Here is a 25,948-nt window from a genome sequence, read left to right on the forward strand (position 1 = left end):
ACCTCATTCTTTCAAATTACTTACGAGTTACAAAATCAAGCCGTAGACACTCACAAATTATGTGCGTATTTGATAAGGTCAAAAACTTGGAATAACCTCTGCTCAATCATGTTCCTTGATATCTTAGGAACAAAATTTTCCGCACCGACCGAGACGACGTTACAAAGTGCGTCGAGCAAATTATGCTATTGTTCCTCATTCATTCATTTTCTAAACCATTATCTTTTCTAGGTGGATTTTTGAGTCTCAGTCATGGAAATCAACACGAAAATCTGCCTACTTGTGTGCGCGTTCGCGATGGCTCGTGAATTTCGGCCCCTAGAGCCGTTTTTCGCCGAGTTCCTGATTGGACCGGACGTAGGATTTTCTGAAAAACAAGTAAGTTTCAAAATATGAAGTTGATTCACTAGTGCAACAGTTGCATCGTGACACACAAGGATAAGCAGGTATATTGAGACTGGCAAGGATCCAAATTTATTAGATCTGGACACACGGAAAAAACAACTTAGCGCTAAACCCTAGCCCTTAAGCTTTCGGTAAATTAGCGCCAACTACAGACAGTAGAGCTGAGTTCTGCAGTCTGTAGGGCTGGATCCGAAAGCTGTAGGGCTCAGCATTACTGCCTGTAGTTGACATTACTTTGCCTAAAATGTTAGGGCTCAGCGCTAACTTGTTTTTTCTGTGCAGGAAAAGAAACCGTAACATTATTCCAGAAGTCCTCCAACGAACTTGATCGATCAGACATGTATCAATGCCGAGTCTGCATGAGACCACGGAGAATTCCGCATTCCCTCACAGAACTGCTGCAGAATTGAGTCTATAAAATGGTTTTAAAAAAAACTCATAAATTTCAAAGGGGATCGCTTTTAAAAGTTGTTGAGATACCCTGGTAAAAATTGGCAATAAGAGCTGCGTTTCAAAATACCATAGGAATTCTAATAGTCGGCTAAAGAAGGCTACAGAAAATCATATAGCTGGCTGTAGAATGCGGAGAAAATCATACGGCCGGGCTATATGAAGTGATAAAAAATTATGCAGCCGGGCTTTAGTTCCTGTCGCCGGGCTTTACACTTTATCGCCTGGCTGTTCCTTTTCGCCATCAATTATAAAAGGCTATAAGAAATTGTATAGAAATTCGTGTGCTTTGGAAATCATTAAGTTTGATACGGAACCATCTTAATATTTACGAAACACACATTATATTTTCCTTTAATACATATTTTTTTTCATCAATTAAAATGAGAATAATCCATATAGGATGTGCAAACATTTCAAAATCATGAGTTGAATAACGCTGACTCCGCCAAATTAAATATGAGAGCCTTTAACACAAAGCGGAGCGGCGACGCAATGGCGCCTGCAAACCTAACGGGGATACTTCACGCGTTGCGCAACGCGTGAAGTATCCCTGTTAGGTTTGTAGGTGCCAATGCGTGTTCCGCGCTGGCTGCCCGCTTGCCACGGCGCTTGAAGCAACTATTTCACACCAGAGGTATTGCACAGTATCATACGACACTGAAGGCGTTCTAATATATTAGGAATGGCAGGCATCCATCAAAAGTACGAAGCTTTCCTGGCAAAATAAATCAAGCTACTGCGACCCAAAAATAGAGCAGTATTCCAAAAACTCACCAAGTCCTAGCATCCGTTAGTAACGTTTAGCATACACTTTATCGCCTGGCTGTTTCTTAGTCGCCATCGGCTGTAAAAGGCAGCAAGAAATTGTGTAGCCGGCTATAGAAGCTATTGGAAATCTCACAGCCGGCTGGGGTCTATGGTATTTTGGAACACAGATTCTACTGCCAATTTTTACCAGGGTAAACAAATTGAGAACCAACGGTCATTCGGAGCTTGCTTGGTTAGAGACGGAGCACAGTGGATCGAGTCAATAGGAGAGGTCGGACAAAAGTTGTAAACTTTGAACGCTTATAACTCTGTCTACACATAATTTTGAGGTTCTAAAAGTGGTTCCATTGGTTTTCTCGGGAAATTTTCTTCTAGGAGCACCCCTTGAAATTTAAAATGTGACGAAATTAACATCAAACTTTGCAGTTTTAGCCAAAAATTTCATGTCCGACCTCTTCTATTATCTCGTTTTACTGTGCAGAGAGGTGATGGAACTTAAGGGACGATAAAAGTGCGGGATTATCCATCGTGAGATATTTGAAATGGAAATAAAACAACTAAAAAACACAAGAAAATAGGTAACCAAGGCTTTTAAACAAAAAAAAATCCAAAATTATCAAATTAAGAAACCCTAGTTATTTTCATAAAAAGGAACCTTTACGTACTTTTTTTTTTTTTTTTTTTTTTTTTTTTTTTTGTGTGTGTGTGTGCGTAGGTAACAATGTATCTTCACACTTTCATTGGTCTCTTCTAGGTTTTTTCCCAGTAATTTTAATGAAAAATCCGCTTACATTTTTAGGTTTGTATGTTGCATGTTTTGCTCTATACTTCTCATTTTGCATCGACAGAAAAGATTATCTGGTTTTAAAACAATTTTGATGCTATAAAACACAAACACTATAGCCTACACAAATTTTTTTTTTTTTTTTTTTTTTTTCTTGTAAAATTTATCTTGTGTGCTACAAAGGGGATTTAGACATACTAATATTTCTTTTTTTATGGAATTTCCAGTTTACAAGTTTTAGAGTAAAATCATCCGTTTGTCCTGGAGGTAAACGACCGCGATAATGATAGTACAAACAGAATAATGAATTGCTACGTCCTATTTCACTTCAATAATCCGCAGATTATAGGCGATATGATACGTTTAAGATTGATTACTGAACGATCGGCGCAGCTTTGAAGATGAAGCCGGATGAATTACTACATGCACTTTTTCACTTGGCGGAATTCATGACTTTATTGTTCTTCATAAATCATAAGCTACCAATCGAGACGTAAAAAGCGATTAAACTGCTAAAAAACCACGTGCTTTGCACGTTTTAGCCATTCATTTGGATTTGGTAGAATAAATAAAATGTTCGGATCATAGGATCGAACGCTCGGTTCGTGTAATCCAACTTCTTTCATCAGTTTTCTCAGGAACAGGAATTTTGCCTAAATAAACCAAATATTGTCGGTGGAACTACCAGACCCCATATCTCGGTTTGCGATGTTGCAGACCTCACGTCATACTTTAGTGTTTACATGGAAAACCATTCAACGTCAATTTTTGAAAACTTCTGTGATGTTTCTTCTTTGTGCGGAGACTGCTCTGTGGAAACTTAAAGAAATGAAATCGACTTGTTCTCCGGCAAAAAATTAAAATTGGAGCGGAGATTTTTAAACACTGCAAACGATATATGGATTGCATTTAGCAAAAAGGAACCAGGGCGAGTACAGTGTTTTCAAAACGGTGAAACTTCTTCTTTCCTTTTAAAAATACATCACACGTGTACAGTATTAAAATTAACACAATTATTTTCCTTTAAAATTAACAAATTTTTGGTGGAAAGGAAAAACTACTCACTATTCTGGAGATTTTTTTAGATAATTATGAAGAAGCAACATTTTTACAACACTGTAATCACGCTGGGTCCTCTTTGCTAAATGCTATATCCATATGTGGTTTAGTAGTTTCACCGTTGATAGTTCAATCGATTTAAATATCGAACGTTCAGCTCAGACGATGGAACTTTTCTTTTCAGTGTTCACTCTTGGCACCGATTTTGTTCCTTGGAGGTTTATTTCGAGTCAATTTTGAAGAGATATGATTTTGTCCTTTAGGCCGTTCAAGATATCTTCGTCATCTGGGCATACTCGAGTTTTTTCCTTGTTATCCTCGTGTTCCTGATCACAGATTTTGTCCGATACAAGCCAATCATAATCGCCGATGGAGTCGCTGGCATTATGACCTACGTTCTACTTCTCGGAAAACCCTCAGTTCGAATGATGCAGGTAAGAATCACTGCCATAATTGAATCAACTGTGTAGCGATAGGTATGCATGAGTCATAAAAACAGCGTGAAATGATTCAATAGTACCTGACGACAGGGAAAAATTATCATCATTCTTCTTTTATTATATTATACAGTTTCGCAATAAATACTGCTATTTTGAATTTTAAAAACATTTTAACGGTGTTTCATTCTCTTTAATACTATTTCTGCCGTGCTAAGGAAGAACGCCGTATGAACCTTCAGGTGTTGCCAAATTTCCTTTGATAAAACGCTAATTTCCTGGTAAATTTATGAATATTTTCCTTCCATTTTTACAGATAATTTTGTTGGCGATTTAGCCTAAAGATTCTGCAAATCTAAAGGAAACATATTCTTAACTTATCTTAAAAAGTAACATTTTATTGAAGGAACTTTGGCAACTCTAGAATGTTCATACGGCGTTTTTCCCTGGCACAGCAGTATTCAACACTGCTATGTGTTATACACTGTCATGATGACGATGAAGGAAATCTAGGGTAACAATCCCTCTGCATAAAGTTCTGGTCCCTATCTTTTGAGCTAAGTCTTTTTTCAATGTCTTCTTATTAGGTTTTTTTGAAATATTATTTATGTCGTTTTGACTGTATGCCTTTTAACCTGATAGTTTTTCTGCCTTGTAACATTTTGTCACCAACTTCACTTTATTGCTAATCTTATCTTGATATCTGCCCAAGTATTTTTATTGCCGTCATTGATAGCAGGTGGTTTATTTAACTTAACTTCCTTCTCATGTTTGTACCTGTACGTACCTATATGGATTGCATTTTGCAATAAGGAACCACTGTATCTGGCCAACTTTAGAAACAACATACATGCCATTGGTTTCCCTATGCAAATATGTGCTTTTGTGGGAGAGCCAGAGATAGTGGTTAGTGGTACCTCATTGCAAAATGTAATCCATATGATACTTATACTTTTGACGAATACAAATTTTTATATATATAAAATTTCACAAGTATTTTTCATTACATTTCCATGGTAGATCGAGCAGATGTTCTACTCCTTCTTCTTCTCGTCGGATACGGCATATTACACTTACATGTACGCGAAAATCGAGGACAAAATGACGTATAACCGAATCACGGGCTACGTGCGAGCGTGTGTGTTGTTCGGCAAGTTCGTGAGTGGATGTCTGTCACAACTCTACGTCACCATCCAACACGCCGGAATCAATGCCAGCAAACTACCCCTCGTCTACTTGAGCATCGGAGGTATGTAAATATTATCTATCGCCTGAAAATTATCGAAGGGCCCCGCATCTTGTCACGTGGGACCAATATCCCGCACTTGGAGCACCAAAAGGGATGAAATCAGCAAAATAAGGGAGGAAAAATGAAAAACTAGAATGAAGGACCATAAAAACGTGATAAATGTGAAGAGATACAAGTTTGAGGAAAGCCACACCGAAAATAAATTACCAGAAGAACACTGCCGTGTTAAGGAAAACCCCCATATGTACATTCGAGAGTTGCTGAATTTCTTCCGATGAAACGTTTACATCTGAGGAAAGTTACGAATATTTTTCCTTGAAATTTTCAGGAACTTTAGGTGAAATTGCAAACAGTATTATCTGAAAATTTGGAAGAAAAATATCTATAAGTTTACCAGGAAATTCGTGTTGTGTAATTGAAAATTTGGCAACGCCCGAAGGTTCATACGACGTTTTTCCATAGCACGGCAGAACAGAATAGCGATCGCGAAGCTGCACGAGTCAGAGATGGAAAACGACCTAAAGGAAAAGGCAGCTAACGCTTATATAGATTAGTTGACGTCACTTATTAGGATGAGAAAACGAAGCTATGCGTGATTGGCTAGCTATAATCGATGAAGCCATCAGCCCCAAGTCTGGGAATGAGATTACTGTACGATAAACGCTAAGAATTGAAGTTTTGAGACGTAATCTGCCGTGCTAAGGAAGAATGCCGTATGAACATTCGAGAGTTGCCAAATTTCCTCCTATAACACGTTTATTTTTGGGGAAAGCTATGAATATTTTTCCTTGAAATTTTTAGGAACTTTAGGTGAAATAGCGAACAACATTATCTGAAAAATTCGAAGAAAACTACTTATAAGTTTACCAGGAAATTATTTTTTTATCAAAGGCAATTTGGCAACGCTTGAAGGTTAATACGGTGATCTTCCATAGCACGGCAGTAATGCTCAAAGCAGCAATTGTTAGGGATACCGGGAAAAACTCAAAGGAATAAACCAACGAACTACACATCTAGAATGGCTGACCAGTGTTAGAGACCCGGAACGTTTTGAAGTTGATATAGGTTAGGTTTACTTGGGCTCACACAGCAGGCTGCCATCTAAACCCATGTCAGACGCTGCCCACATTTTGCCGAATATTGTTGAATAAAGTGATAGCAATGAAAAGATTGCTGAACAATCGCACCTCGAAAGGTTTTCTTTACTCAAAAAAAAGGAAGTTTGAAAGAAAACCTCAAAAAAATGAAAGTTTACAAAGGTTGAAATTTTCACATGTAATCCTTATGGGCAAGACGCAGCAGAAATTTAGATTGAGGTTAGCTATACTTGGGCTCCCACCCCCCTCCTGCCTTCAAAAACCGGCCCATGCGCGTTACGCAGGTTTGCTATCTCGCGGCCATTCTAGAGGTGTAGTTCGTTGGAATAAACGGCAACGCCATTGCAGCTAGAAGTATGATAATTGGACAACAACTATTTCTTGCTCATTCACAAAATCACCTGTTCGCATAGAGAGACTGATATAACATCCATGCTGTTCCGAAAATAAGCTATAAATAGTGGTTCCTCACTGCAAAATGTAGTCTAATGGATCAGTTGCGCTGGTCATAGAATCGTGTTTTGGTGCCTTATCCTTGCAGATCAACCAAAAATAATAAGATCTGTCTAAACAGCAACTTACTACGTTGAATATTAAGCCAGATATCGCGCCTTGAAAAACTCGATTTATGACGATACACTGCAGTAGTACACACACACACACCCACAGACACACACACACACATACCATGTTATGCACCACCGCGGAGGACGACGCGACGTCAAAACCCGACTTTTCAAAGGACGATGTCTCGCTGGATATTCAGCACAGAAAGTTGCTGTTTATGCAGATCTTCTTCTTTTTAGCAAACCTATAAGAATCAAGCATCAAAACACAACTATGTCACCAGCGCAATGGGCCCATTCTGCCGTGCTGAGGAAGAACGTCGTATGAACCTTCAGACGTTGCCACATTTATTTCAATAAAGTCTTAATTTCCTGGAAAAATCATGAATTTTTTCTTCAATTTTTTCGGACAATTTGTTCGCAATTATGGCTAACAATTTCAAGGATAAATACGCATAATCCTTCTCAAAAATACATGTTTTATCCGGGATAATTTGGCAACTCTCGAATGTTCATACGGCGTTCTTCCTTGTGGAACAATTTTGAATTGCATCCTCTTGAAATGAAGCTATCGATAGGCATTCCAGTACGAGTTTCTGCGAATTCCCCCTCCAATCGTTTTTTCAAAAGGGAGGCAGTGGGCACAGATCATGACAATTTCAAATTATCGACTGCGTATGCCTTATTGCATGTCAAATTTCAAAAGGAAAGACATTTTTGGAATAGAGAATTTGCAGGTGTCTGAAATTTGATGAATTTCGTTTCTGAGTGGAAACTCTTGAGTGAACTGAACACGAGGATACCCTTAGTTCAAGAATTGAACAATTCGTCGCCTACCTGACATAAGGGCGTAACTACACTCCGCAATGAACCCTGTCTTCCGTACAATTCAATGCTTTTCCGGGCTCATCCCAATGTGTAGTTACGCCCTCATGTCAGCCAAGCGACGAATTAATGGATTAGATATGACAAAATGATCTAATCTGCTAAAATACGTGATGTGTTTAAATGGAAAATGCCGTTAGATGACGTCACTAGGCAGTGCATTTTCTCATTTTTAAATCTATTTTAATACTATTTCCCACATCAGAAAAAACACTGTGAAATCAGCTCTTGAAGCACTTTCAGATGAAGCAATAAAAAATTTTCATGCAAATTCTGCATTCGGACGATTTCTAAGTATAGGAAACGGAGGTTTTATTTCGAACATCGATGCATCCGCAGAGTATTTTGATCGTTCTTCGTAATCTGCGCCAAATATAGCACACATCCATGTTCTCCAAGCTCCTTTCCACGTTTGAAGTTTCTCATAACTATTACTCATACATACTCAAGAGGTATTCTTTATATCCTTGTGTAAAATAGAATCATTATCAGCCGACACACTCGACTTTAATTCACTGTTGACTAAAGAAAAGGAAGAAAAAGAAGAGGAAGAACTTCGACAAAATCAACAGACATGCTTATTAAGAGGATCGATTTGGATGTAATAAGTACATCAATATTTGATTTGCGACCTGTAAAAAGAGGCCCAACAAAAATTCTACATGGATATCAGTCTCACGAGCAACCTTGAAACGAGTATGTGAACACTTGAAATATAAAAATTGGGCATGAAGACAACGAAACTCTAAAAAACACGCGTCTAAATGGCAACTTTTTAAACCTGTTTATTTTGTTTTGGAGACAGTGAACATCGATATTAGAAGTTTTTTGATAAGTACGATAAAAAATGGCATCCTCCTCATTGGCAGATCTAGCAAATTGGCAATATTGATTTTTCTCCTTTTAAACCTATGGAAATGTATCAATTGCCGGAGGGGTCAGCTGCTCCGGCAACAATCGATTATTTGACATATAGGTTAAAATGGAAAAAATCCAGTGCTGTCAAATTGCTGGTTCCGTTTCAAATCCTCTCAGAAACTAATCCTTGAGAGATGTCTGTGTGTTATTGGGTCACTCTTCGTCAATGCCGGGGAAAATATAGACTATAGTTTGTGTCGCATTTCTCAAAGATTAGGCTGATCTTGTTACATTTTAGATAGAATTTGCTAAGAGGAAAAAAGGAAATACCCGGAAAACTCAAAATCGACTTTGTGTCCCACTTATTGTATTATCTAAATCTTTGCGCTACTTTTCCCCCAGAGCGAAATATTAATTTCGTCACTTTCCGGCAAAAGTATCACAAGCGCCATGGGACGTTTCAAAATTTCCGCCGCCATTTTATTTTTTTAAGAGGAATCGTTGGTTGAATCTGTTTGACAATTTCACTGGATTTTATCGGCAGCCCAAAGGAAATTCAGTGAAATTTTCGGACAGCTTCGTTGAACAACTTCTCTGTATCAAAATAAAATGGCGGCGAAAATTTTGAAACAATGCATGGCGCTTGTGATACTTTGGCCGGAAGGTGACGATATGTTTCCCACCTAAAAGAATAAAATACGCGCAAAAGATCAGGAACATTGCTGCTGAAAAGCAAGCTTCCGTAGTTTAAAAATCAACGAGATTCTAATTTTGGTTTTTGGGTCAAATTTTGTTTTGAACAGAGGATATCTCTCATTCATTCATTTCTCAAACCAGCTTTTCTGCGTTCCGAATAAATTATCATAAATTAGTTACATTTCGAGACGGTAGTCCGGTTCTTTGATATTGTTGGCGAGCCGTGAATGACCGATTTTCGATATTTCTTCATTTAAAGCTACGGTAAAGAATCGATTATTAAGGTGCTCGTTGCAAACGCCCTGCTTATCGACCCTTTTCCACAGATCAACCGATGCATCGCGAAGCGCGCTACGCCACTGTCAATATTGTGTCGTTCACTGTGCTTGAACTTGAACTTGAGATGAGGACAAGAGAATAGACCCAGACTTTCTGAGCTACAAAACTTAATTTTCTCTCAGTCGATCATCGTCCTCTCAATTATCCTCCAGACTAATTACCAGTAGCGTGGCGTGGCGTGTTTTGCAATACATCGATTTATCTGTCATTTAAACCTACGAAAAAGGATCGATAAATAGGGTGTTTGCAACGAAAACTTTAATGATCGATTCTTTGCTACAGCTTCAAATGGGGAAATATCGATAAATCGATCATTCACGCCTCGCCACTGATAATTGGACTGCATTTTGCAATTTCGACCTATAAATTCTGACTCATCTAAAAAAACACTTATGTGCATAGGGAAACTAATGGCACATACGTTGTTTTTAAGTTGGGCCGGAATTTATAGTTCCAAATTGCAAAATGAAGTCCAATTACTCCTTCCTCGTGCTCTTGAACTGGAAGAGAAAAGAGGGTGGTTGTGCCTCTGCTCTTGGTATACTAAAAAGATTATCGCAAGTTCAGTTAGTTTAATATGAAACTTGGAAAATTAATGTACCGCCTTATGTTACATACTCAGGTTGTGCCATAAGAAAGTTGACTGATGCCAGCACATTGAAACTATTCAGTTCAGAGAGAAGAAATCGGTTTCATTTTGGGCGCTTCTGGGTACCAGATGCGCCCTTTCCAACCGTTCGACTCCCCCGATGTAACATGTACTATACTACATGCCCTTTTGCCTTATGGGTAATGACGCCATTCTGGTACACCCGGGAAAATTTGATTTTTTTCTGCATCTGGTATTCGTAAAAGTTTTCGTGAAATGTTTTGCTTTTAAGCATAACAATCTCGCACGGACGTATTACCTGGTTAAAGTATTTTAGGGCCTCCTTATGTCTTAAATACTTATATCCGAGGCAGTACTTTCAGATCGATTTGAAAATATTACGAACAGTCACGTGATCTCTTCATTTTAGTGACGTATTACTGTGCTACTTTGTGATTGGTTCATTTTCTTGGCGCAGCATCGACACGTCAGCTGTTTGCGGCATTGAGCGGAAGGTTTAAGGTTATGTCATGGACCAAGAGAATGAATAAGGACCCCCAACTCCAGTTAGCGGAGACATTAGCGCTGCCTGCGTTCACGCCGTGAATATGGGTCCAGCCAGCGCCGATGTCACCGCCGGCCGGCCGGTCCCTCTCTTCCCCGCGACCCGCGCTTCCCCGCCCCATTGCTGAACTCCTCTTCACGCGGCCCCGCACCCCCGCGACCTGCGCGCCCTACCTCGCGGCGTCGCGACGCCGCTGTCCGCTAGATCGCGTCGACGCACCAGCTTTAGAGGTTCCGCCGCTCTTTCCCGTCGTCTGATTTACAGTGCATCCTTTATGTTTCCATTCACCACTAACTTAAATTCATCTCAAAGTGCTTGTGGAAAGTTTCAGATCTTCGAGGTCGATTTGAGGTTTTGAAGGGTTTTGCGGTTAAAGAATCCCACTTTAAATTCCAAGGTACACTCTACTACAGGTATGGACAAACGGGGTGCCGAAGTGGCAGCGCTGAGAAAATCGGTGATCGAGTGACGTATGAAGTCGTACCGTCCATTTGCCGCGTATGACTTCGCAGTCGTACTCTCGATGCTGTCAGATCTACGCGTTTTGACGACTTTCTAAAATTCCATTTGTCCATACCTGTAGTAGAGTGTACCTTGTTTAAATTCCAGCTTCGTCAGTCTTCGGGTACATAAGTTGGTAGTAATATGCTTTGTCAAAGAAGCGCCCTTCAACGCTTGGGCGTTGGAACTGCTTGTTATATTTTTCTATGTATAGGAGATTTTCCGAAGTCACACAGAAACATGAAGATCCTCTATACAGTATCTTGGCGTGAATGGTGATGTATCGATTGTTATGCTATTTAAACTTATGGCAAAGAATCGATTATTAAGGTGTTCGCTGCGAACAACCTGTTTATCGATCCTTTTCCATAGGTTTAAATGGCATAACAATCGATATATCGCAATTCACGCCACATCCACTGCCTCTATACTGCCGCGCTTAGGAAAAACGCTGTATGGACCTTCAGACGGTGCCAAAATTCCTTTGATGAAACACGAATTTCCGGGTAAATATGATGCGCTTTTTTTTCGTGTCACTTTTTATGAGAAGCAACTCTTATTTGGACGTATTTCTGTCAAACGGAAATATGTGCATTACGACTTGAGCCCTGTTATACATGTATCCTGATGGGTCTCAGGGCTCATGTCTTAATGCACATAGTTCCGTTTGACAGAAATACGTCCAATTTGTTCTAGCTAAAGTTTGCAACAGGTCCATTTTCTATTTCTCTCTAAAAAAACAAAACAAACTGATTGCTCATTATTAAATTAGGTATGTCGGTTGCCACGTTTATATCGCTGCTCCTTCCACCGGTGAAGCACACTTTTTACTTCCACCGAAAGAAAACGGAGGGTGATTCAGCAATGGAAAATCCAAACGCCATCTCCGTTTCCACCATCCAGATATGGAGCCCTGATGCCTCAGATCAGCCGCAGCCCGTAAGCACTCCGTTACGCATCCGCAAGCAGTCTATTTTCTCATGGAAGCATCCGTAAGCTTTCATACTGCACTTACTCACAATTTTAGATCGATCATCTACATTTCAGTAACTCAAGTCGAAGATTGCGCATCTCCGATTACAAGGTTGAAAAGCTCCTTTTATACTTAACTTTTTAAATAAAGAGCTGGCCAACAGTTTGTATTGAAAATTGCTTTGAATGGTCCTTACCGGTTAAAATATATTTACACGAAATTTTAAAGAAAGAAAGAAAATATGAAAGAAGGAAGAGAAAAAAAGGTTCATTTACAATCCTTAGGTTTCAAAAAATAAAGTACAAACGGAGGTTCTGCAGATTATGGACGGAGTTCCATATGAGCCATCACGTCGTTATTATGTAGCTGCTAATTTTTTTGAGGATGGAATTTTAAGGGGAAAGAAGTTCTGTATAAAATCACAAAAGAGTGTTCTGACAATCCCAGGGTATGGCAGTTTTCGTATACTTAAATCAGTTTTTTTTTCCTCCCCTAAAAAAAGAGCAGGTCTTTTTTTCACGTAAGTCCGGTTTGCATGTATTTTCATTTAATTTAGGGCTCATACGACTATAGACTTAAGCTTTTACGAAAAAAAACATTTAGGCATTTATAATAAAACATCCGCGGGTCATCAAAGCAAGCTATAATACAAGTAATCGGTGACTTCGTCGCGTATTGAATCTCAAATAAAAAGCGCCTTCATTTATGTGTATAGTCAACTATTCGTACACTGATTCATCCCACATCCTCTCAGACGTAATGAGCGCAGATTTATTTTTAAATTCATAGAACAATTTTTAGTCGGCATTAAAACTAGAAATCTCGTCAAAACTTTAAGTAATATGTGTCTTTTACGGCTACAAATATTATACAGGGTGTTCGAAAAGTCCCCTCCCCCCCCTCTAACTTTTGACCTAATTGAGGTAGAGATTTGAAACTTGGAGGGTGTTCCTAGATCAAAGGGAGCTACTTTTTGACCTCCCCAAAATTTTGGGGGGCCCCATTTTGGGGGGGTTACAGACCCTAACTTTTAATTTTCAAATGGGAAGACCCCCTTTGTGATACCTCGTTCGAAAGAGCATAAAAAAAGAAAATTAATCGTGCAAACCGGAAGTCATTATCTCAAACCGTTTCAAAATGGCGGCCGGTCAAAGTTCCAAATGGCCGAAAATTGGCACCTGTGCTATTTGCACATGGATTTGCTTGAAACTCGATATCTGGGGGTATTTTGGCACGAGAAAAACGAATTTGACGTTAGACTTTCAAAAAAACCCTAATTTTTCAAAATGGCGACCGGTTTAGGCTCAAAGTGGCCGAAAATTTGACAAACTCGATTTTATTGCCAATGGATTCACCTGAAATTCGGTATCTAGGGGTATTTTGACCCGAGAATAACGAATTCAACGTTAGATTTTTAAACAAACCCTAATTTTTCAAAATGGCCGCCGATTAAAGTTCAAAATGGTCAACAATTGGCAACCTCGACTTTTTGCCGATAGATTCGCCTGAAACTCGGTGTTTGAGGGTATCTGGGTGGGAGACAAACGAATTCGACGTTATTTCACCGAGTTTCAGGCGAATCTTTCGGCAAAAAGTCGAGGTTGCCAATTGTTGACCATTTTGAACTTTAATCGGCGGCCATTTTGAAAAATTAGGGTTTGTTTAAAAATCTAACGTTGAATTCGTTATTCTCGGGTCAAAATACCCCTAGATACCGAATTTCAGGTGAATCCATTGGCAATAAAATCGAGTTTGTCAAATTTTCGGCCACTTTGAGCCTAAACCGGTCGCCATTTTGAAAAATTAGGGTTTTTTTGAAAATCTAACGTCAAATTCGTTTTTCTCGTGCCAAAATACCCCCAGATATCGAGTTTCAAGCAAATCCATGTGCAAATAGCACAGGTGCCAATTTTCGGCCATTTGGAACTTTGACCGGCCGCCATTTTGAAACGGTTTGAGATAATGACTTCCGGTTTGCACGATTAATTTTCTTTTTTTATGCTCTTTCGAACGAGGTATCACAAAGGGGGTCTTCCCATTTGAAAATTAAAAGTTAGGGTCTGTAACCCCCCCAAAATGGGGCCCCCCAAAATTTTGGGGAGGTCAAAAAGTAGCTCCCTTTGATCTAGGAACACCCTCCAAGTTTCAAATCTCTACCTCAATTAGGTCAAAAGTTAGAGGGGGGGGAGGGGACTTTTCGAACACCCTGTATTTAAAAGAAAGGTAGGAATTATATGAAGATGGGGGTTAGCTAGACTCTAAACCAAAAATATTATGTTTGGAAATATAATGATTTGATCTCAAACATATTGATTGAAACATGGATGATTTGAACGGAAGTTAAGAAACATATTTTTTTTTTTTATTTTTTGAACGTTTAAGGATGTGTTATGTATTTTTAAAATCTCGAAGCAGGTGAAAGCTGTCCTGTCAAATTCAACTCCAGAGATAGTGGAAAAGTCTAATGGAAAATATTCAACCGCTCTAAAGTATTTCTGGTCGGACTTCAAGTGCTCTTTCTCAAACCAGAAAGTAATTGTTTGGGCCTTCTGGTGGAGTGTTGCTGGAGCCGGAAGTAATTTGGTTTGTGGAAATTCCTTTTTACGTTTTTTTAACCAACCGGAGAAGCTTTAAATGTGGGGAAGATAACACAGATCTGTACCTTTAATAACGCGAGGTATTTGATAGTTTATGCAAAATGACGATGCCACTTTTTGTTATAGAAAAATATCATAGTATAAAATGAAAGCAATCAGAACTACAGCTGACTTGGCTGTTTTAGCACGATGTTTTTTGTTTTTTAAAAAAAAGGTTATTCAAACAAAAAATGATCACTTATTTGATGGTCAGATTTTCGAGGTTCATACATAATAATTATATACACACATAATTACACATTATATGTATATACACATAATTTATTATATTACCATGAAAAAAGTAACTCGTTTGATGATAGTGTTTATTAAAATCTGCCACTATGAGAGAAAAAAGAAGATCTCACGATTGCGAAGAACTTGCACTGTTCATAGCTATGTGCAACTTTTTAGAGAGTGAACCACATCCTATCTCTCTATTCCCCAAAAGCTTCAAAGGCCAAACCTGTTGATGATATTCTCTTTCACAGGTACTCTCTTACTGCCAAGTTATTTGGAAACAAGTCATCGAGGAAAACTATCCCGATGTAGAATCGAAGAACGGAATCGTGGATTGCATTTACACAGCTTTGAGTAAGTTCATAGTTGGACCGCGTTAAAACAGAAAGGAACCAAGCCACATCAGCTACTGCCAAATTTACCTCAGCAATTTAATTTTTTACATGTAAACGGTTGTGCGGATTTTTGTGCAAAATTCAGAGGATTTCCTCCACAGTGCGAAGCAAATTCCTGAAAATTTTTAAAGGAATCCGCACTTACGTTCTCTCGTAGAAAATGGAAATTCCCTGCTAAATTTGGCAACAACTGATGTGGCTTGGTTCCTTTCTGTTTAACGCGGTCCAGTTATTCTCATCATAAACACGCGAATGCGCTTGTATTCATTTTACATCATTTCAATCCTCTGCTGAAGGTGCATTGTAAAATTGGAAAGACCAACGATAGATTTGTATGAGAGTTTGAAGTATTTTCAGCGGTATAACGATTTTCAGTTTTCAAGGAGCACTTCAGTTAGATGAAGTATGAATAGAAATCTTACTGCAGATTTTAAAAAATAGGCTCCTCTCCGTGTTCAATTTGCAGGCTAATGAATAAAATTAATAGACAAAGCTATAGATAAAGAAAAAAAGAGGAAATGGAGCAATCGTATTAGTTTAAGGAGGTGGTTGCAAAAATGATAAGTGATAAAGCAACTAGCGGCAACTCACGAGAGATCCTTTAGTTAGTTTATTATTTTCTCTCTTAGGCTATAGCAACCACCCATTTCAACCAACAGGATCGTTGTATTCTCCTTTTATCTTCTTTGTCAATCATTTTGTCCATCAATACCAATAATCAGCCTCCTGAGGGCCTAAAATAGGCATCTAGTTTGAACGTGGAGAAGTGTCTTTTCGTAACTTTTACTCTCGGAGACTCAGCATTTTTCTGTAGGCAGCAACACTCGTCATAGATTTTTGTTGATTGTTAAGTGTGCCTATCAAGCTCACAAAAACCATTGCTTGCTCCTCAATATTCATTCGGCACTTTCAACACCGGTCTGATAGTGAATTAATCGGTTGTTAATTTTCGGCTTTTAAGATATTCTTAGAAAAAATCTAATATTTAAATCACGCTGTAGTGCGTTAGGTGCTAGATTTAATTCAAATATTCTATCCAGGAGCGCTATGAGGAAATGCTTAACGCTTGTGTTAATTGGCACATGCGGTGCGTATCGTTACGTTGTGAGAGCCAGAACAGCCGAAACGCCTTCAACTGAGCATGCATGCAACAATGACATCCGTTAAGTACGAATAGTTGTATCCACGCACGGTTCGTTTCAGAGGGAGGTAAATAAAATAGTGTTGCCCACTCAAACTTCCTTCGGGATCTTGAAGTAGGATGCATACACAGTCATTTAAGCCTAAAATGAAAATATTCTATCGAGCTTTTCGAAAATAAAATCGATTTTTGTGTTTTTGGCGCTAAAATGACCTTCAAAAACGATCAATGATTCAATTCCGATGGGTTGTGCATATGCAAAACGGTCCATGTATGATGAAATCTACGTATTTTTGGACCAGGGATCGATTGAGCAGGGTCCCGAATCGGTTCGAAGCTTCATTGACCGAAAAAATGGGCCTTTTTTGGGATTTTAGGGATGTTTTGGGCCCATTTTTTTCCCAATTTTGACGTGAGAAAACCTGTGCCGTCATGGGTATTGATCATCAGGTAATTTCGGGCGAGAAATCGAATGCGCTTGGTCCCGAGTCACTCCGGGGCTTCTTAGGCCGAAAAATTTTTCTCGGCTTGGTTGGGTTAAGATTATTTGTTTGACCGAAAAAGGAGGGAAAATAGTTATTCTGCATAAAAATATTATAAATCCACAAGAGGAGTTCATTTTTCGAGTCCAAATTTATACCGTCTCTTCATAAAGCGCATACGATTTCTCGTCAGAAGGTCTTTGAAAAAGAGAAATTGATGTGTATGTGTGTGAACCCGTCAATCAGTGCAGATCAGCATGCGTGCGCACTGATATCATTCTTCACAGCGCATGATCAGATCTGAGATATGCATCGTGCTTTCATGCAGGAGCTTACAGAGTGGACTGGCTGAAGGAGGCTAAAGGTCATCAAATTATAGAAAAGTTTCTTGTTACTTATTCAGGAGTCTCATTTTAAAGTCAAAGAAAGGCCAATTTCAGCATCCAGTTTGAACATAAAAGACAAAACATATTTTCAAAGCTCTTCCGGAGCTTTACCTGGGCCTCCAGCATATTCTTGGATTAGGAAGCCCCGGAGTGACTCGGGACCAAGCGCATTCGATTTCTCGCCCGAAATTACCTAATGATCAATACCCATGACGGCACAGGTTTTCTCACGTCAAAATTGGGAAAAAATGGGCCCAAAACATCCCTAAAATCCCAAAAAAGGCCCATTTTTCGATCAATGAAGCTTCGAACCGATTCGGGACCCTGCTCAATCGATCCCTGGTCCAAAAATACGTAGATTTCATCATACATGTACCATTTTGCATATGCACAACCCATCGGAATTGAATCATTGATCGTTTTTGAAGGCCATTTTAGCGCCAAAAACACAAAAATCGATTTTATTTTCAAAGAGCAGTAGTGTATATATAGGGATATACCCCCAAATTTGACCTTTAAGACGGCACCTACGTGACCCCGGTGTGAGATCACTGGCGACTGGTTGCGGGTTGCCTACCTATCGTTTCGGCACTTGACCTTTAAGTCGGGGGCCTATCTCACGTGACCCGGGTGTGACGTCACTAGCGACTGTTGCGGGTTGCCTACCTATCGTTACCAGTGTTGTAAAATTGTGCAGAAAAATGTTGATTATTTTAGGATGATTTTGCAACCATGGTGTGACGACACTAGCGACTGTTGCGGGTTGACTACCTATCGTTACCAGTGTTGTAAAATTGTGTAGAAAAATGTTGATTTTTCAACCATGGTGTGACGTCACTAGCAACTGTTGCGGGTTGCCTAGCCATCACCCACGTTATCAGTCTGATCAGGAAAATCGTGATTAATTGCGGGTATTGTTGAAAAATTTGGGGGAAAAACTGGATTATTTTAGGATGCCTGATTTTACAACCATGGTGTGGCGTCACTAGTGACTGGTTATCTGTTACAGGTTGTATAGCTATCAGGGGTGATGGGTAATCGTTATCAGTCTAGTAAAATCGGGACAGGAGGGGCGTGGGTTACTTGAGAGTTGTGACAACCACTGGTTAATTGATGCGGCTTGCCTACCTATCATGGGCGTCGGGTAAGCTTACTCGTTACCAGTGTTGTAAAATCGTGCAGAAAAATCGGGGTAAATTAACGGTGTTGGCTGGGTGATGGGTGTTTTAGCGGATCATATGTCAACAATGTTTTCATGCTATGACGTCACTAACGTTGTGAAATTGAGCGGGAAAATTTGAATTAGTTACGGGTGATGGGTGTTTTAGTGTATAAAATGACAGCCATCTTTTCATACTGTGACGACACCAACCAACGTTGAGAAATTGAGCGGGAAAATTTGAATTAATGACGGGCATTGCTACGGAACATGGTAACAATGTTGTAAAATTGAGCGGGAAAGTATGATTTAACCCGGAGTCGGGTATGGATTAGTGTACGGTGTATGGCATCCGTGTTTACTGTTGCGGGTTGCCTAAACGTGAAGGGGGCTACCATTAGCTTTTTTAAACCACAACCGTTTAATCCTTATGGGCTACCTACCTACCCACCCGAGCGAAGCATGATATGTTAGAGTCAACAATTTGCCTGCGAATTAGGCGGGAAATTTGAAGGAGCAGACGTTGCAACAAATCTGCAAAAACCTATCTTCACAGGGTTTTTCATGTGCCATGAGTCCTTTACCGTGACGATATCTGCTCTATTAGCAATCATACGCAGTACAACCATTCGGGTAAATACGTTTGACCAATGACCTGCATCATTTTACGCGACGTCATGCGAAGCATCCATTATGTGTCGTCACCCCACCCAGCTAGCGACCTTACCCGCTCTACTAGGAATCATACACAGGATGAGGTCCGAGGTTCTCCCATAAATTCGTAGCGGGTTGCCTATCCATCCGGGGGAATACGATTGAGTGTCATCACTCTAAGCATCCATTCTATGACGTCACCCTGTTGTATACCACAGTATCAACGTTGTATGATCGGAAAAAAGTTATACCATGCTATACGTGAGATGATAGAAAATTCGGGTGTAAGTATCGACAGCGGTGACTAGAGGGGCTAATGAGTCGAACTCTAGATGCGACAAGTACAATGCTCTCATCGCGGAGATGTGCGTATGTCTGCGGTTCGATTGTTGATTCGTTATCGAAAGACCTTGTTCGATAAAAAGCATTGCCGAGATAGGGATTCATCGATCGAGTTCTCTCGATAACGATTCATCAATCGACCCGGTCGCGCGACTGCGCGAGCTCCCACTCAAGGTCGCCCAGTTCTCGCTACTCATTTTCCTGTTAGAGTGTCATTCGGAAACCACACATGTTCCACACAAACTACTCATTCACTTAGCTCCTTTCACCATACATATAACTGATGAAAAATCACGAATGACTCTGGAAAGTATCACTACTTATACGGGGTTTTCGCGGTAACTCACATTCGATAATCTCCAAATATCCGTTCCCGGCGATGCCATCCTTCGACAAGTTTCAACTTGTCTCGATCAACTTCCCTATAATATATTTCTGATTTCCACGGCTTGGCAATAGCCGAGGACCTGCGGTCCCGCTCATTTAAACGCGTGGTGCTGGTGCGGGTGTGAAAGCCATCAATAATTTTCGATTATTTAAACGGTGATGTTTCTAGTCAGTTGTCGACCATCATCCTCATCTAAATCGATATGATCCGTTTTGAATTTGGAAAATGAGTCATTTTTCCTTTCTTTTTGAGACAAGTGAAACACTGATGGGGTATGAACCACGACGGGATGTGCAAATTCTCATTCCTTGATTGCTCACGGGGAACACCGGTATAGACAAATGATGTTTCAGTATCATGAGCCTTGGCTGCATTGGCTAGAGGAATCGATGGAGCTCGGATGAGGGGGAGAAAAAAAAAACAAGAAGAGATTCGTTTATCACATACAGCGGATTTATTGATATAAAAAGGAACATGAGTATTGTATATTTGCCACACACACACACACTTTCATACTGTGTTATGAACCGTCGAGATCATGATGGCTCAAATTGAAACCGTGTTTTATACTCATCACTTTCCTAACGATTAAATGACGACACTGGTTTTTCAATTCGCAAAGAGCATAGGGGAAAACCATCATCGGAAAAGTCTTAACATCAAACGAGCCAGGGTCTAAAGCGCTCACAAAATTTGAAATTGAAGCGTTGTCCAAATACTGACATTTTCTTAATACTAAATCACAAGTTTCGGAAAAAAGTTTTTGAAATTTTTGCTGATTGTCAACAGCTTTGTCCACTACTGCGCTAATCGATGGAGCGAGTTTCTTCAATTCTTTCCACGCCTTCTCTTGAAGCGCTATTTCTCTCGCACACTTACGATGAGATGAATTTTTCTGACCGAGTACAAGACTTTTCCGTCCCAGAATCCTGCCAAACTTCAAAAATCTTGATACGGTCCCGAGATAGCGTGTCTCCCCAAAGTCGCTGTCCCCCTCAAAATACGCATCGATGTCTTTGTCCCAGCGTGTAAGCTCTCTCCACTCGCTCGGCTTAAGGGCGACCATGTTTTGAACTGTAGCGTAATCGTAAAATTTGATGATCGGAGTAAACTGTTCATTACAACTGTAACCGATCACTATCTGCTGTTCACCGTTCGGGGTCAGGAAAAAAGACGAGTTTCCCATCGTTTTCGATACGATAGGGCCTCTGCACACACCACGACCGGGTTTTATCGGAGGCATGCTCGAAATTTGATAACAAATCACTTCGACCGAGCCGAGCTGACAGCAAAAGCGGACCACACCGACGAAAAAACGAACAGAAAATGGTCGCTGGTGTGTAAAAATCCACGGTAAGAAGACATCGTGATCCAGGAGGAGGAGGAAGAGAAGGAGGAGGAGGAGGAGGAGAGGGGTCTGCAACACGCATTTAAAACGTATCAGATCGAGTATCCACTCAAATGAAGGCGCCCTCGTCCCGAGTCGCTGACATTCAAAGCCTCAGTGTCAAGGTATGATAATGGAGTATCCCATTTGAACCTATGATAAAGAATCGATTATGCACATGGTGCTCGTTACGATCGATATTTTTCAAAGGTTTAAACGGCATAGCAATCGATACATCGCAAAGCATGCCACGACACTGGAAACCGTATGTATGTATAACCCGCTTTCACGGTGCACTAAGGCGCTCTGCGACGCCCACTCTCCACAGCAATCTGTCATGGAAGAGATCCTCCGGGAGCTGGCATCTCTCCATCTCATGCCCTCTACCTGTCAATCGATACATCGCAAAGCCCACCACACACACACACACACACACACACACACTACTGCAAAGTCCATAGCCGTCTTCATCCCGCAAACAGTACCATGCAGCAACACCAGATTACCGATTCGTTCAAATCAAGGCGGTATCATCCCGAGGATAGCCCCGGGCAAGGCTTTCACGTTATAAAACCACCATTTTCAGTCCGGGAGAGGGTACCCAACGAGCTAGCTATCACCTCTATTTCGTCCATTCCATACCCTCAAATATGGCGTCACTAGTGAGGTGAGGTGTAATAATCGACTATCGATTATTGCGGTGTTCGATCTCGTGTCATATCAATCGATACATCGCAAAGGGAACCAAGGCAAACGGTATCAGATTGCCTATGAAGCTGTGATAAAGAATCGATTATTGCGGTGTTCGATCTCGTGTCATATCAGTCGATACATCGCAAAGGGAACCAGTCTCATAACGCAAACGGCAACAGATTGCCTATGAAGCTGTGATAAAGAATCGATTATTACGGTGTTCGATCTCGTGTCATTTCCATCGATACATCGCAAAGGGAGCCAACGCAAACGGTATCAGATTGCCTATGAAGCTGTGATAAAGAATCGATTATTCCGGTGTTCGATCTCGTATCATATCAATCGATACATCGCAAAGGGAACCAACGCAAACGATATCAGATTGCCTATGAAGCTGTGATAAAGAATCGATTATTGCGGTGTTCGATCTCGTGTCATATCAATCGATACATCGCAAAGGGAACCAGTCTCATAACGCAATCGCATCAGATTGCCTATGAAGCTGAGATAAAGAATCGATCATTGCAGTGTTCGATCTCGTGACATAGGTTTGAATATCATATCAATCGATATATCGCAAAGGGAACCAGACTTATAACACAATCGGTATCAGATTGCCTATCCACTCAAATGAAGGCTGTCTCGTCTCGAGGATACGCCGTAACAGTTTGGTCCAATCTCCCGTACCACGGGGATTCCCCCTCTTCCTATCCTCTCGGTGGAAGGGTTCGCACATGGTCCACGAAATCATTGGAAATCGAAGCAAAATCGATCGACTTCGAGCGGGTGAGATGTCATATTCTGCGCATTCAAATCGAAGAAACGTGATGGAAATCGTTACTGATCGAACAACCGATTCGTGATGAGACAACACAAACAACGAGAAAAGAGCAGGCGCTCAAGCATATGATGGTGAAAATTGGTCATAGTCGATGCCAATCGAAGCTATATCGATAGGAATCGGTGAAAAATCTATGAGCCTCTCCACTAATCGGAGGCAAGAGAGCGAAGTTCTTCGCTTAAAATGCACAATCAAGGTTGGTTCCCAGCATTCACCATCATCTCATCATCTACCTTCGCGTCGTCAGAACTCAATAAACATTAGTGAAAATCGATACCGCCCACACAAGAAATCGATACCACCCACACAAGCAATCGATTGAATTCGATCCTGGTAAGCTGCTACCAAGAATCGATTCCCATCTTTCTCACCTCTCGCTGCGAGATCCGAGCATGGCGCCCGATCAGTCTTTCCCCTTCGCCTTGAGCGAAGCTCAAACGAAGGGGAAAGACGGGTGATCGGGCGCCATGCTCGGATCTCGCAGCGAGAGGTGAGAAAGATGGGAATCGATTCTTGGTAGCAGCTTACCAGGATCGAATTCAATCGATTGCTTGTGTGGGTGGTATCGATTTCTTGTGTGGGCGGTATCGATTTTCACTAATGTTTATTGAGTTCTGACGACGCGAAGGTAGATGATGAGATGATGGTGAATGCTGGGAACCAACCTTGATTGTGCATTTTAAGCGAAGAACTTCGCTCTCTTGCCTCCGATTAGTGGAGAGGCTCATAGATTTTTCACCGATTCCTATCGATATAGCTTCGATTGGCATCGACTATGACCAATTTTCACCATCATATGCTTGAGCGCCTGCTCTTTTCTCGTTGTTTGTGTTGTCTCATCACGAATCGGTTGTTCGATCAGTAACGATTTCCATCACGTTTCTTCGATTTGAATGCGCAGAATATGACATCTCACCCGCTCGAAGTCGATCGATTTTGCTTCGATTTCCAATGATTTCGTGGACCATGTGCGAACCCTTCCACCGAGAGGATAGGAAGAGGGGGAATCCCCGTGGTACGGGAGATTGGACCAAACTGTTACGGCGTATCCTCGAGACGAGACAGCCTTCATTTGAGTGGATAGGCAATCTGATACCGATTGTGTTATAAGTCTGGTTCCCTTTGCGATATATCGATTGATATGATATTCAAACCTATGTCACGAGATCGAACACTGCAATGATCGATTCTTTATCTCAGCTTCATAGGCAATCTGATGCGATTGCGTTATGAGACTGGTTCCCTTTGCGATGTATCGATTGATATGACACGAGATCGAACACCGCAATAATCGATTCTTTATCACAGCTTCATAGGCAATCTGATATCGTTTGCGTTGGTTCCCTTTGCGATGTATCGATTGATATGATACGAGATCGAACACCGGAATAATCGATTCTTTATCACAGCTTCATAGGCAATCTGATACCGTTTGCGTTGGCTCCCTTTGCGATGTATCGATGGAAATGACACGAGATCGAACACCGTAATAATCGATTCTTTATCACAGCTTCATAGGCAATCTGTTGCCGTTTGCGTTATGAGACTGGTTCCCTTTGCGATGTATCGACTGATATGACACGAGATCGAACACCGCAATAATCGATTCTTTATCACAGCTTCATAGGCAATCTGATACCGTTTGCCTTGGTTCCCTTTGCGATGTATCGATTGATATGACACGAGATCGAACACCGCAATAATCGATAGTCGATTATTACACCTCACCTCACTAGTGACGCCATATTTGAGGGTATGGAATGGACGAAATAGAGGTGATAGCTAGCTCGTTGGGTACCCTCTCCCGGACTGAAAATGGTGGTTTTATAACGTGAAAGCCTTGCCCGGGGCTATCCTCGGGATGATACCGCCTTGATTTGAACGAATCGGTAATCTGGTGTTGCTGCATGGTACTGTTTGCGGGATGAAGACGGCTATGGACTTTGCAGTAGTGTGTGTGTGTGTGTGTGTGTGTGTGTGGTGGGCTTTGCGATGTATCGATTGACAGGTAGAGGGCATGAGATGGAGAGATGCCAGCTCCCGGAGGATCTCTTCCATGACAGATTGCTGTGGAGAGTGGGCGTCGCAGAGCGCCTTAGTGCACCGTGAAAGCGGGTTATACATACATACGGTTTCCAGTGTCGTGGCATGCTTTGCGATGTATCGATTGCTATGCCGTTTAAACCTTTGAAAAATATCGATCGTAACGAGCACCATGTGCATAATCGATTCTTTATCATAGGTTCAAATGGGATACTCCATTATCATACCTTGACACTGAGGCTTTGAATGTCAGCGACTCGGGACGAGGGCGCCTTCATTTGAGTGGATACTCGATCTGATACGTTTTAAATGCGTGTTGCAGACCCCTCTCCTCCTCCTCCTCCTCCTTCTCTTCCTCCTCCTCCTGGATCACGATGTCTTCTTACCGTGGATTTTTACACACCAGCGACCATTTTCTGTTCGTTTTTTCGTCGGTGTGGTCCGCTTTTGCTGTCAGCTCGGCTCGGTCGAAGTGATTTGTTATCAAATTTCGAGCATGCCTCCGATAAAACCCGGTCGTGGTGTGTGCAGAGGCCCTATCGTATCGAAAACGATGGGAAACTCGTCTTTTTTCCTGACCCCGAACGGTGAACAGCAGATAGTGATCGGTTACAGTTGTAATGAACAGTTTACTCCGATCATCAAATTTTACGATTACGCTACAGTTCAAAACATGGTCGCCCTTAAGCCGAGCGAGTGGAGAGAGCTTACACGCTGGGACAAAGACATCGATGCGTATTTTGAGGGGGACAGCGACTTTGGGGAGACACGCTATCTCGGGACCGTATCAAGATTTTTGAAGTTTGGCAGGATTCTGGGACGGAAAAGTCTTGTACTCGGTCAGAAAAATTCATCTCATCGTAAGTGTGCGAGAGAAATAGCGCTTCAAGAGAAGGCGTGGAAAGAATTGAAGAAACTCGCTCCATCGATTAGCGCA

At 41.0% G+C, this 25,948-nt stretch overlaps 1 protein-coding gene across 2 annotated transcripts in view; it reads left to right on the forward strand.

Annotated features, from left to right (window-relative positions):
• Window positions 1–243: 243 nt before the first annotated feature.
• Window positions 244–25,948, forward strand: part of LOC109032648 (folate transporter 1) — a 37,128-nt gene continuing 11,423 nt past the window's right edge. The window contains exons 1-6 of one of the 2 annotated variants that reach the window (XM_072301184.1): window positions 244–378; window positions 3,733–3,903; window positions 4,927–5,155; window positions 12,024–12,190; window positions 14,637–14,807; window positions 15,352–15,454. In XM_072301184.1, coding sequence (XP_072157285.1) covers window positions 253–378; window positions 3,733–3,903; window positions 4,927–5,155; window positions 12,024–12,190; window positions 14,637–14,807; window positions 15,352–15,454 — 967 coding nt within the window. In that variant the 5' untranslated portion in view covers window positions 244–252. The remainder of the gene's footprint in view (window positions 379–3,732; window positions 3,904–4,926; window positions 5,156–12,023; window positions 12,191–14,636; window positions 14,808–15,351; window positions 15,455–25,948) is intronic. The other variant, XM_019044892.2, reaches the window with a different exon arrangement.

Source organism: Bemisia tabaci, chromosome 6 (assembly GCF_918797505.1).
Source record: "Bemisia tabaci chromosome 6, PGI_BMITA_v3".
In the NCBI taxonomy this organism is placed as follows: domain Eukaryota; kingdom Metazoa; phylum Arthropoda; class Insecta; order Hemiptera; family Aleyrodidae; genus Bemisia; species Bemisia tabaci.